Source organism: Athene cunicularia (assembly GCF_003259725.1).
Source record: "Athene cunicularia isolate RWA chromosome 15 unlocalized genomic scaffold, athCun1 chr15_part1, whole genome shotgun sequence".
Classification (NCBI taxonomy): Eukaryota; Metazoa; Chordata; class Aves; order Strigiformes; family Strigidae; genus Athene; species Athene cunicularia.
Genome location: NW_020799121.1, coordinates 296569 through 309635, shown reverse-complemented (window position 1 = coordinate 309635; position 13067 = coordinate 296569). Strand labels below are relative to the sequence as shown.

The 13067-nt window shown below is 58.9% G+C and overlaps 1 protein-coding gene across 2 annotated transcripts; it reads left to right on the top strand.

Annotated features, from left to right (window-relative positions):
• Positions 1–815: 815 nt before the first annotated feature.
• LOC113486028 (proline dehydrogenase 1, mitochondrial-like) lies at positions 816–7119 on the top strand. 2 transcript variants are annotated; one of them, XM_026859618.1, is made up of 12 exons: positions 816–1173; positions 1508–1657; positions 1803–1867; positions 2256–2372; positions 2540–2619; positions 2875–2956; positions 3278–3370; positions 3477–3623; positions 3788–3963; positions 4055–4153; positions 4500–4588; positions 6054–7118. In XM_026859618.1, exons 1-12 carry the CDS (start codon positions 831–833, stop codon positions 6239–6241), a joined length of 1629 nt encoding a protein of 542 aa, XP_026715419.1. In that variant the 5' UTR covers positions 816–830; the 3' UTR covers positions 6242–7118. The 2 variants fall into 2 exon arrangements, with proteins under 2 accessions (XP_026715419.1, XP_026715420.1); XM_026859619.1 differs by lacking the exon at positions 4500–4588 and having other exon boundaries at positions 6054–7119.
• The last annotated feature ends 5948 nt before the right edge of the window (positions 7120–13067 follow it).

The following is a 13067-nucleotide window of genomic DNA, read 5'->3' as shown; positions in this document are numbered from 1 at the left end:
GCAAGGGCTTGTCTCTGCTTATTTATGCTTCCAGCAGCCCCTAATCCCTGTCACAAGGTTTCAATGTGGGACAGTATGTTCTAGGACCGTGCCACGTGCCTCTCTGCTCTCGTGCGAGCTCTTTGGCTCTGGACACTGGTTTTGCTGCTTGCCCTGCCGTATGTGATCACCCTGTGATCCCAAGGACCCATGGTACATGTGGGCAGAGCACTGGGAGCAGGAGGAGAAGGGGAGATGGCCACTCTGGGAGGCTGATTGGCCAGACTGGATCATAATCCCACGCTGGGGCAGATATCAGGTGTCCACACAAGAAATCTCTGCTGTTGGGCACAGCCAGTTTTGGGACAGTGACCCCAAGGCAGAGATCTCCAGGAGGACAGGGCTCTGCTGTCACTCAGGGCTGCTCTCCAGGAGCTGGCAGTGTTTCTGGGTGAGACCCCAGGTCTGTGAGCTGGGTTTAGGGTGTCAGAAAGAAGGCTTAGCTGCTCAAGCTCAAAAAGGATCTCATGACTTGGCCAGCATCCCCTGGGCTGTCAGAGCCTTGTTATCTCTGGCAAAGTGCTTGAGCTTGAAATTACACCTGAGCTCAGCTGGAGATGAAGCTGAGACCTTGTTTGTAAGCTGTTGGCTAATACCAAGGCACAGAGAAGTGCAGGGCATCTTACTGCTGGATGCAAGGAGCTCCTTGCCTCATGGTCTGGCAGCTGGTGCCTGCAGGGTGGGAAGGCGTTGGGCTGAGGCTTGGTGCCACCACAGTGAGTACCATGAGGCTGGGTGCTCCATCTCCAACTACATTGGCCCACCAGAGCTGACCTTGTCCTTGCCATGGAATGGGCTGTTTGGGAGCAGCTCTGGACCCTGGGATGGAGCACCCTCCCTGTGCTGCCTTAGGCCCTCCAGGTAGTACTTGCCTGGATGTTGAAACCCTGTTGCCTTCCAGAATGGGGTTTGGGGCATCTGACCTGCCAGCAGAGCTCATGCTGAGCAACACTTGTTCCACTGTCAATGGGATGGCAAGGGAAGAGCAGGGTCCAGTGCCAGGCTGGCAGCAGGGGAGCCTCAGAGCTGCCCTGGCCACTGGCGGGGGGTTGGGGGGGGTTACTGACCTCGCCCTTATCTTCCCTGTTTCTCTTCTTAGCTCCTGCACCTCTGCAGCCGAGAAGGAGATGGGAGGTGAGTGACCAGGCCTCTCCTGCTAACAGGAGGTAGCCTGAAGGTCCAGCTGATCCAGGCTCTGTGGGCCTGGTGTGAGGGAAGGACCCAGCTCCCACAGCCTCAAAACATGAGCTGAATGAGGAACTTCTTGATTCCTGGCCAACCTTGCTTCTCAGCAAAGGCTCCTCTGCTTGGGCAACAGAGCAGGCAGGGCACATTGCAGCCTTTGGGGGCTCTTCTGAGGTCCAAACCAGAGCCCCTCTCTCCCCTGCACCCACAGCAGAAGTTCCTGGGGAGGCTTGTAGGAGCTTGGCGGCGCTGCATGGCCCATCTCCATCCTCTTCCACCCCAGGAGCAGAACAAAGGGAGAAGCAATACCGAGCCCATCGGGGATTTGGGGATCGCCGCGATGGGGTCATCAGTGCCCGCACATATTTCTATGCTGACGAGGCCAAGTGTGACCAGCACATGGAGACTTTCCTCCACTGCATCGATGCCTCAAGTAAGTACTCCACATATCCTGAGCATCCCCACTGTGCTTGGGGACTGCAGCAGCCCTGCAGCCTTCCACCCTATCCTGGGTGTCCCCCTTCTGCCTGAGCACCCTGCCTGTTGGACTTAAGCTGTGGCTTTGTGGCTCCATCCAGGTGGCAGCTCAGAGAACGGCTTCTCGGCCATCAAGCTGACAGCACTGGGCAGACCTCAGTTCCTGGTGAGTGCCAGGGATGTGACCAGGGTGAAGTGGGTCAGAGCCAGGGCCATGGATGACGCATCTGTTGGGGCAGGTGCTTGGGACGCCAGGCTTGCTGCAGTGGCATCTCTACTGAGGGCAGAGAGGAGTGGGCACCAATGGTCTGTCCCTTGTGTGCCCAAGACTACCCCAGAAACACTACCTCAACTTTTGGGGACACATGAAGAGCTTAGAAGTTTAAAGGTCCCAGTGTGAGGGGGTGGTGGGTCTGTACTGCTTGGCCAAGGTGCCCTGCTATAGGGTCAGGGTCTGCCTCAGGGTATGATCTTGCAAAGCTCGGGCATGATAGGAGGCTCCAAGCCAGCTGGGCTCCAGCCTGTGTGTCTCACCTCAAGCTCTGGCCTCACAGCTGCAGTTCTCAGAGGTGCTGGTGAAGTGGCGGAGGTTCTTCCACCAAATGGCTGCGGAGCAGGGCCAGGCTGGGCGGGCAGTGCTGGAGATGAAGCTGGAGGCGGAGAAGCTGCAGGTGAGGAGGGTGATGTCTGAGGGAGGAGGCTGTGCTGCTGGGAATGTGCTGGTGGAGGTGGCTGGTGGCTGTAGAGGTCCTGGAGCAGCCCTGACCTGTGACACCTCTGAGCCTAGAGCAGTATGACCCCTGTAGCCCCTTAGCACTGATGCTCCTTTTGGTGACAGGAGGCCCTGGCCAACCTTGGCATTGCCACCAAGGCGGAGAGCCAGCACTGGTTCACGGGCGAGAACCTGGGCATGAGTGGGTAAGCTGCCTGGGACCTGGGGGGTGCTGCAAGATGGGGATGCTGGGGGACCTTGTCCCTGTTCCTGGGACAGTGGGGTAGCAGTAAGGGGAGGTCTCCAAAGGCCAGCAGTGGCTCAGCACAGTGATCAAGCACAGGAGGCTAGGGTGGAGGTGACAAGTCAGGGTGGCGTGTACTGTGCACTCTGCTTGCTGGTGGGGGTCAGAAGCTGGTACATACCCACTTCCCCTGCAAGTCCTGGCTTTCTGCTCCCAGCACTGTGGACCTGCTGGACTGGAACAGCCTGATTGACAGCCGCACCAAGCTCTCCAAGCTGCTGCTTGTCCCCAACATGCAGGTGAGTACCCATCTATGCTACCCCTGGAGCAGCCCCACAGGGAGGGCAGTGAGAATTTTGGGGAGCAGCATGTGGGTCTGATGCCCCCAGCCCTGACTGGTGGCTTGGTGGTGGCTGCAGTGCTGGCTGGCATCTGTGCTGCCAGAGCCTGGCCGGGTGTACAACCACCAAGCAGGCAGGGTGGGCACACTGTGCTCACTGTGCAGGGAGCTGGGGTGGGCAGCAGCTCCGGGGATGGGCTTTCTCCAGGGGCTGTTTCTGCCTCCCATGGGCAGGGCTGGCTGCAGGCAGGCAGGGTGCCACAAGCTGTTCTCATTTCAGACTGGGCAGCTTGAGCCTCTGCTCTCACACTTCACCGAGGAGGAGGATCTGCAGATGAAGCGGATGCTGCAGCGGATGGATGTCCTTGCTAAGGTAAGGGAGCGCTGGGCTGGGGGAGCTGGGCACAGGTGCTGCCACAGAGCAGGAGACCTAGCAGCTGGCCCCATGAACCCAGCTGGCATGTTGTTCACCCCCTTAGAGAGCCACAGAGAAGGGCGTGAGGCTGATGGTGGACGCAGAGCAGAGCTACTTCCAGCCAGCCATCAGCCGCCTCACCCTGGAGATGCAGCGCCGCTTCAACAGGGACCAGGCGATCATCTTCAACACCTACCAGTGCTACCTGAAGGTGAGGTCTGGCAGAAAGGATCTACTGGAGCAGCTGGATGGAGACCTCGGCTCCTGAAGCCATGGTGATGCAATGGTGCAACTCTGGAGCTGGCTGCCTGAAGGTGCAGGGCAGAGGTGGCACTGGTGAGATGACCTTGTGCCATCTCTCCCATCTGGTCCCAGGAGGCTTATGACAACGTGACAGTGGACGTGGAGCTGTCGCGCCGGGAGGGCTGGTGCTTTGGCACCAAGCTGGTCCGCGGTGCCTACATGGAGCAGGAGCGGGAAAGGGCAGCCCAGATTGGCTATGAGGATCCCATCAACCCCACCTACGAGAAGACCAATGAGATGTACCACAGGTAGGGCACAGCCCCAGGCACGCTCCTCTCTCCCACCCCACCAGGCGTGGGCTCAAGCAGCCTCACCATGGAGCTCTGTACTGCCTTACAGGTGCCTGGACTATATCCTGGAGGAGATCAAGCACAGCCGGAAAGCCAGCGTGATGGTGGCATCTCACAATGAGGACACAGTGAAGTTCACCCTGCGCAGGTGGGTGCTGGGGAGGCAGTGTGGTGTGGCAGGGGCTGGGAGCTCCGGGGGCATGGTGAGATGTGCTGTGGCTTGTCAGGTCTCCCTCTGTGCTCACCCAGTGGGATCCTCAGGGCTTCAGCTGGTGCACAGCATGGTAGCCCACAGCAGCTGCAGAGCTGGCCCCATTCCCCAGCCCGGAGGCTGTTTTAAAAATAAATCAAGTCCTTGCATCCCAGTTATCCCTCTGGGCCATGGTCAGTTCCATGCTCCTGTACTTGGAGACTATCCCTGCTCCTCTGGTAGGACGTGCTGCCCCTCCATGCTCTCTCTCTGCTCTTCCCTAACTCCGAGGCTTGGCTTGCAGGATGATGGAGCTTGGGCTCCATCCCTCGGAGAAGAAGGTGTGCTTTGGGCAGCTGCTGGGCATGTGTGACCAGATCACCTTCCCTCTGGGTGAGTTCTAGGAGCAAGGGGGTACTTGGCAGATATGCTCCTGCCCCACCTTGACCCCTGGGGCCTCCCTGAGCAGCTGCTATGGGGTCTAAAAGATGGATGGAGCCAGGCTGTGGATCTGTCAGAGCAAGGCTGGCTGAGGACAGTACCTTGTTGCCTCTTCCCTAGCTGTGTTGGAGTGCTGTGACCCCTGCATGGGGTTTGGGGAGGATAACAGAATCATCTTGGTTGGAAAAGCCCTTGACGATCATCCAGTCCAACCCTGAACCTCACCCTGACCATTCCCAACTCCACCAGATCCCTCAGCACTGGCTCAGCCTGACTCTTCAACCCCTCCAGGGATGGGGACTCCCCCCCTGCCCTGGGCAGCCCATTCCAACGCCCAACAGCCCCTTCTGAAAAGAATTGCTTCCTAAGAGACAGTCTGACCCTGCCCTGGGCAGCCTGAGGCCATTCCCTTTTGTCCTGTCCTATCGCTTGTTACTTGGTTCAAGAGACTCATTCCTGTCTCTCTGCATCCTCCTGTCAGGGAGTTGTAGAGGGCAATGATAGATGTAGATGAGGATGTACATGGAGTATCACATCTGTCTGCTGGAGGCACCATTGAGACTGGTGATGGCTGTGCAGGGAGATTCCTGCTTCTAACTACAAGCTGAGATTAGGGTACCCCTAGGTGGGGCAGAGGCTGATCCTGGCAGCCAGCAAACCCCTCTAGTACCCCCTTGGTCTGGGAGTGTTGCTTTGCTCTGCTGGAGGTGCACACCGAGTCCTGGGCTCTCTGCTACCGGGGTGGCAACTGGCTCTTGTGTGACCTTGTCCTCTGCTGCTGGCCCAGGCATCAGAGTGGAGCTCCCAGGGGCATGGGCAGGCAGACATGAAGGATCCAGGTAGCCCAGTTCAGGTCAGCGGCTGATCCCCCTGCCCTCACTGGTGTCCAGAGCCAGAGACCTGAGGCCAGGAGATCAGCAGAGGCGGACTGGGCAGTTGTCCAGCGTGGATGCTGCTCTGTCCTGGAGTTCCCCTCGCAAGTGGGGCTTGGCTGCCTGTCCACAACCTCCTCTGGTCATGCTGGAAAAATGTGTTAACTCGAAGTTTCTGCTTGAATGCTTCTTGAATTGGCCCAGCCCTGGCTGCCGACATTCCCAGGGCTCCTGGTGACCTCGGCCCACTCCCCCCGGCGTGTTCCCAAGCTCCCCGTGCTGAGCCAGGGAGGGACGCGCCGCTGCTCCCCTCTCGTCTGGCCAGGGCCGCTCCCAGGCTTCCCTCTCTGGTGTTCAACCGCAGCCCTCCCACCCGCCATCCCTTGCTCCGTCACACAGCCCGAGGGGCACGGGGCAGCTGCGATGGAAAGGAAGCTTTTTTTCCCCCCTTTTTTAATGTTTCCTTTCTTTTTTTTCCCCCTTTCCCCCCCCCCCCCTTTTTTTTTCTTCCTTGGCACTTCCCTAACCAGCCTCTCTCCATCCAGGTCAGGCCGGCTTCCCTGTCTACAAGTACGTGCCCTATGGCCCCGTGAACGAGGTGCTGCCCTACCTGTCCCGGAGGGCCCAGGAGAACAGGGGCGTCGTGCAGCGGGCAAACCGGGAGCGGGACCTTCTCTGGAGGGAGGTCAAGAGGCGGCTCCTCGCAGGCACCCTCTTTGGCTCCAACCACTAACCCCAACCACAGCATCCAGCCTGGGGACTCCTGTGCCTTTACCTATAACCACTATTGCCATTCCCTCCTAGTTCTGCTGCAGTTCCCCCCCTGCCCCCCTCCACCCCTTCCCAGCCCCCTCCACACTGGGAACGATCGTGTCCTTGTTGCTGTTTGAGCCACCCACACTGTAGAGGTGCCCCAGCCAGTGCTGCCCTGAGGGACTGTCCCTCTGCCAGCCCGGGGACTCCTGAGCTGCACTTGCCCTGGGCTGCCTCAGGGGAGGTGCGGGGGCTCTCCTGCCAGCCCCACCCCGACTCAGTGAACACTGTCCCGGGGTTTTCCGTTGCAGGACTGCAGAGGGAGATTTGGTCACCGGCTTTGTGCCATGGGCTCAGGTCCAGGGCAGCCCGGGTGGCTTAGGAACAAGCTGGCCTGAGCCAGAAGCTTTTCCAGCCTCTGCCAGGGCTGGGGCATGATCTCCTCCAGCTTTGTGGCTGCAGAAGCCACAGTGACCTGTGAAGTGTCACTGGGCAGGGACAGGATCTGTCCCCTGCTGCCTGTCCCAGGGCAGCTACAACCTGGCTGCTCACCAGCTCTGCACAGACTGGAGCTGAGTAGGTCCTGGGCAGGACCAGACTTTTCCCCCAACCCACCGGGTGAAGCAGAGCCCATATCCCCTGGGCTTGCCTGTTCTCAGGCACGGGTCCAGCAGGGCGGGAGGGGCGAGGGGAGCTGGCTGGCCCCATCCCTGCGCTGTTCTTGCCCTGCCCACAGAGCCCAGCTCTGATGATGGACCAGGTCCATGTTGCGGGCAGGGGCAGTGGCTGCTGAGGAGCACTAGGAGCTGGACCACAGCTCAGCTCTGCTGTACACTGGATTTCCAGATAACACTGGTGATTAAATCCTAACTGTTCTCACTCCTGTCTCTCTCGAAGTTATTGGGCAGCCCTCTCTCCCTGGGCTGTGCTCCGCTGCCCTGGTCGCAAAGGGGGAGTTAGTGCATGTTCTCAGCCCCCTGCTTTGGCCTGACCTGGGGCCAGAGCTTGGAGAAAGGATCCAGAGATGGGCGCTACTGAGTGAGGCTGAACATCCCTGGGCATGGGAATAGAAGAGCTGTGGAGCTGTCTGTGTTGGACTTGGGGGGAGCTGGAAACCCTGGAGCATCCTACTACCTGGGGAGGGGGGATTGGCAGCTGTGGGAGCCTCTCCCCACCCTGAGAGCTGCTTGTGGGGGACATGCATGCTGTAGGCTTTCACTGCCTCAAAGTGAAAGCCTGCAGCATGCATGGGCTCATTTTGTACTCTGCGGGAGTCTCTCTACAGAAGAAGCATCTCTGGGCTTACCTGCCCAGCAGCTGAGGCAGAATCTCCTTTGCCCCTGGGTCAGTCCCTCCACTTCTGGTGAGCTACCCCCACCCCAAATGGGTGAAGCTTAGGCTTTCCAGAGATGTTTGCCTACTGCCTTTTCTCTTGTTGAGACTCTCATGCCTTACAAAACACCTGTAGGATCTGGGAGCATGGCTGGACCGCAAGGTATTTAAAAGCAATGCTGGTGCAGGCAGAAGCTGAGCTCCTGGTATTTCAAGGAGGAGACATGCAGTCCCAGCACCAGGCTACTTCTCCAGCCCATGCATGATGCTGTGGCAGTGGCATGGAGCACACTGCTGCCCCACAGCCTGGGCTCTGCCGCTGGACACAGGGCTGGCTGGATGCACCAGCAGTTGTTGCCCACTGCAGAGACCTCTGGGCCCTGTGCAGCTATCGCGGGAGCGGATGTTGCAGCCTCCATGTCAGCAGCTTCCTGCACCTGCACACAGCCCCTCTTGACCCCCCCTTTTTTGGAGTTAACCCCCTCCACAGCCCTCTTTCCAGGATCGAAGGGACAGCTCTACAGATGTCTCTGTGGTGCGTGTGCTGTTTGCAGGGGCTGTGTATGAGGTCAGGGTGTCTACTCAAGGCTCTGGATGCCCTTACAACCCCCCCAAATCCCTGTGTTCCCACAGAATCATCAAGTTTGGGAAAGACCCTGAAGATCACCCAGTCCAACCACCAACCTCACCCTGACCGTTCCCAACCCCACCAGATCCCTCAGCGCTGGGTCAGCCCGACTCTTCAACCCCTCCAGGGATGGGGACTCCCTCCCTGCCCTGGGCAGCCCATTCCAACACCCAACAGCCCCTTCTGCAAAGAAATGCTTCCCTTGCCCAGTGCAACCCATCAACCTTTGCCCCTCCTCAGCCGAAAAACAGCAAATGCTCCTTTTATTTCTGGGTGCATCAACTCAACCAAACCCTCCCCATATCTCAGGCTTTCCCCACCCTGCTCAGTTGGTCAGTTTTAGCTCTTGCTGCTAGAAGCTGCTTTCTGCTTGTCTCGAAGGAAGAGGAGGCTTGGTCACAAGGATGCTGGCTATAGCAGCAGGGGGAGTTGCAAGGGAAAGAGCCCATATCCTTGCAACAACCATCTCGGTAGCCTTGTGCTCAAATGCCACAAGCAGCCCGAGCGCACACGTGAGCGGGGGCTTCTTCCAAGGAGCAGAGCCTGGCTGCATCCCCGCAGGATGGTGACGAGCATCTTGTATCATATGACCCCCCCGGCCCCACCGTGCAGCCCTGCCTGCTGAAACAGCTGCAGGGATTTTTGAACCATCATCAAAACAACATATTTTTCCTTAGTTTTGTGTTCAGAAATATTGTAGTGATGGGGTTGGGCTTTTTTAATCTCTGATATTTTCCAAAACACACTTCAACAGGAGGCAAGCACCTGGCAGGGCACTCCCGACCTGAAGTCTGAAAAAGGGACTGGTGGTGTAATGGAAAGCATCGAGCCACACTCACAGGGTGCTGGCACAGCCTGCTCTGCACAAAGGCATGGGCAGCAGCCTCGCTGGGACTAGAGGAAGAGGCAGGATGGGCGGCTGATAACAGGGGGCTGTGCAATCCCCAGCCCTGACAGTACCAGCCAGCCCAGACCACAACACCTGCCCTGAGCAGCATAAATCCTCCCTGCAGCATCCTCAGCATCTTCTCCAGCCTCTGGCTACCAGCTGGCAGCATCTTCCAAGAGACCAGATTATTTCCCCAGCAATAGCCCAACACCTGCCCGGGCAGGGGTTAGACCTGGTAATAACAGAGCAGTGTGGGATATGCTGTCTGCCTGCCTGCAGGAAGAGAAGACAAAGCTGTTTATGAAAGACAAGAAAACAGCCCAAAGCAAATGCATCCTTGCACAAAGCAAGAGCACAGGAAAGGCATGGGGGTACAAGCCTGCCCTGGCTCATTGGGAGTGGAGCAGAGGAGCACCAGGTGTGCTCGGTGCACAGGCATGATGGAAACAGCGGGACAGGGAGGGAATCTTGGTTATGGGAACAGCTGGAATGAGGCCACAGCTCCAGGTGGGCATGGCTGCCAGAGGAGGTACAGGGATACAATCACCAAGCCCAGCTTCCTTACTAGCTTTGGAGTTAACTCCCCCACACACACCTGCTTTCCCAGGCAGAAAGGGATGCTGAGCTCAACCCAGGGCTGAGTCATCCCAAGGGAGCTCCTTGTGCCTTGGCACAGCCGGGCCACCACAGTCTTCACATTCCTGCCCCAGACATGGGGGCATCCTCCAGAAAGGTCCCACAAGCAGGAGGGGGCAAGGAGCAGGACAGGGATGTGGAGGCAGGGGGTAGCCAGGGAAGGGATGATGCTGCCCAGTGCTGCTGCGAAACATGTGGAAGGAGACCGGGGTCATGTGAAAGGTGCCAGGGTGGCAGAGGGGAAAAAGCAGGGGCTACCCAATGGCCACAAGCCTGTTTAAAAACTCAGGTCTGAAAAGGAAAATCAGTGGGTTATATTGGAAAAACCACCAGACCTTTCCTCTGCACCAAGGGTGCTGCCAGAGGGACATTGGCCACAACCTGTCGATACACCTGTGGCACAGGGAGTGGGGTAAAGGCAATCTCAGGCATGGCCACTGCCACCCAAGCCTCCACCAGTGGCCCAATGCCAGTGTCACTCAGCTGGAAGGAGGAACGTGCTCGGCTTTGCCTTTCCAGCTTCGTGCCACAGAGGGTCCTGGCTGCTCGCTGCTGTGGCACCACTGCATGGCCACAGGGCGCCTGGTGCCTGCACCCTGCCAGACGCGGTATTGGACCGAGGTGTTACAAACCCAGGCTGTTGAAATCGCAGCTTGTCGGTGGCTTTTTGGGGTGGCATCTGAAAGCCAGCGCAGAGAATGTACACTTGCAGGGTGCAGTCCTGTAGACTGGAAACCACCGTGCACTTTGCACAAGCCACTGCCCATGGCTGGGCATTGGGAGGTTGGCAAGACTCTTGCACTCACATTTATGGGGATGTAACTGCAAAAAGAGTAATTTCCACTGATAAGAACACCATGAACTTCCCCATAGAGATTCTCTTGCCTAAGAAGGAGAGAAACCTTCCGTGCACATCAGCCCCATGTACTGCAAACACAGAAGGATGTTGGTGGCGAGAACCCACCGAATCCATTTACTCTTTGCTTGTTGAAGGGTGTTCAGGGTACCACCCAGGACTCCCTAAACCTCTCCAGAAGGATGCTGACCAACTCACACCTGCTGTGATGGAGGCTCCATATCCACAAGAAAGCCCTGGAGGTGTGTGGCCCTAGACCCAGCTCCGCAGAAGATGTACGCTGTCCGCAGCTCCTTGGGTGCAGCCAGCACTCAGCAGGAGATGAAGGCAGCTATTCAGCTGCATTTGTGCTGCCACATGGTATGGTCATCCTCCACCCCTGCTTTCACCATATACCTATCAGGCATCCCTGGAGTTTGGACAAGCTTGAGCCATCTCTGGCAGTGACCATTAACCTGAAAAGTCAGCTGACACAGGGTGGTGGCTCAGGAAGCCCAGGCCCATTCACTATTGCTCTACTGTCAGGCTGAGGAGGTTTATCGACCAGGCTGGGCTGGAGGTATGGGACAGCTGTGGGTGCCCACTGTGTCCCTCCAATTCCCAGCTGTGTTCTTATGGCAGGTTAGCCACTGGTCTGTCCCTGTTCAGAGTGTGCTCCCTGGGCCATGCTGCTGCAGGCACCACTTGACTTCCACAGGTCCCTGCGTGGCTCCCGACAGCCTGGTCCGGGGGCTGCTGGGCACCCAGGACTGACGGCAGCATGGAGCTACCAGGACAGCCAGATCCCGGGGCTGTGGGACCCCTGGAGCTGCCGGATCCCCAGGACAGCCAGATCCCGGGGCCGTCGGGGACTTGGGGCTGCCAGATCCCCGGGAGAGATGGACCCTGGGGCTGCCAGACCCCCAAGACAGCCCGACCCCCGGGCTCTTGGGCACCCTGGGCTCTGGGACCCCTGGAGCTGCGGGATCCCCAGGACAGCCGGGACATGGGGCTGCCGGACTCCCGGGGACTCCCGGGGACCTGGAGCTGCCAAACCACCGTGACAACCGGCCCCCAGGGCTGCCCGCTGCCTGGCTGGCCCCAGGGGTCACATCCTGCCTGCCTGGCCAGGGGCAGGGCCCCGACAGCTGGCAGTGCCTTGTCCCTGCTCTCAGATCTCTCCGTGTATCACGGGTGGCTTTGCAGAGCATCACCTCGGGCCAAGCTTCTCCACAGCACTCGGACTTGGTGCTGGTCAGGCTTCTCGGCCAGGCTGGCCCCAGCAAACGGGGGGAGAGCGCCCACAGCCGCTCCCTCCCGGCTAGGAGAGCAGAATCCCCTGCCCTTGATGGGGGGCCCAGGCCATAAATGCACCTTTACATCTCACCCGTGAGGTCAGACGAGTCCACAAGGAAAACATGTGCTTCGAGCAAGAGGGACTGCATAATGGCTTCATTCAGCAGGGCCGCAGGGCGCTGGTGCCCCCTCCTCAAATTACAGGCTGAGTTTCCTACGGAGGCATTTCACGAGCCAGAGCGGCCGCAGCTCCTGGCCCGTGCTGTTCCTCGGCAGGGGAGGATGCGGGGAGCGGTCCCTCCTCGGCTGCCCATGATCTGCCCAGCTGGTTCCCAGAAAAACTGCCATCGTGTCCCGGGGTGGCAGAGGGGATGTGAGCCCCCTCTGCACATGGGGCAGGGTGCCTGGAGCAGAGGAGCGGGTGTCTGGGTGCTCCCCCTTGCATAGGGCCCCCTCCCTTCCCCCCCATCCCTGCTGGATGGAGGTGGGGGAGATGCTGCACCCAGCACTGCAGGGCTCAGACTTGCTCCCCGTGCCACCTGTGGGTGCCATGGGGTGTGCAAGAGGCACTCGCTGCTGAGCAGGACAGGGCTCACAGGGTGGGCAGGTGGTGGTGTCCATCTCCCTGTGGCGAACAGGGCCTGAAGGCAGCCCAGGAGCCAGACAAGGTGGGGAGGGGACAGTCCATAGGAAGCTGAGAGGACATTTGCATCATTTTCCACGCCTTGCTCTTCTGCAAACCCTCCTTCCCTCCCTACCCACACCCCTCGCACCCACACCCATCTTTACTGTGCTGCTCCCCTAGGCATGGGGGGTGCCCCATATGTCACCATCCAAACCCACCTTGGTGGCTCCAAGAACCCAGGGCAGGTGCTGGGGGTCCTGCCCTGTACCGGGGCTGGGGGGGCAGCTGGGCTGGAGGTGACTTGGGGAGGAGGTCCCAGTATCCCCTGCCAGAGCTTGGTAAAGCTGCTGGTTGGACTCTTGGCCATGTGGCCCTGCCAAGCACTTGCAGGAATCCCTTGGAGATGCCAGCTGCAGGTTTTGGAGGGCTGGAGAGGAGGATTCTGCTTCAGACCCTCCTGAGACCCAGCTGGGGAGTAGCAATTCAAGGAACTATTTAGAGCAGAAAAAAAGTGTGTATCTGGGGGCTTTTTGGTGTTAAGTTTTGTGTACTAAATGCAACTTGC

Coding starts and splice junctions, on each gene's coding strand:
- LOC113486028 (XM_026859618.1), top strand. CDS start 831: ATGGGCTGTTTGGGAGCAGCTCTGGACCCTGGGATGGAGCACCCTCCC. Junction 2,373..2,539: donor TGGAGGCGGAGAAGCTGCAG/GTGAGGAGGGTG, acceptor TTTTGGTGACAG/GAGGCCCTGGCCAACCTTGG. Junction 2,620..2,874: donor GAGAACCTGGGCATGAGTGG/GTAAGCTGCCTG, acceptor TTCTGCTCCCAG/CACTGTGGACCTGCTGGACT.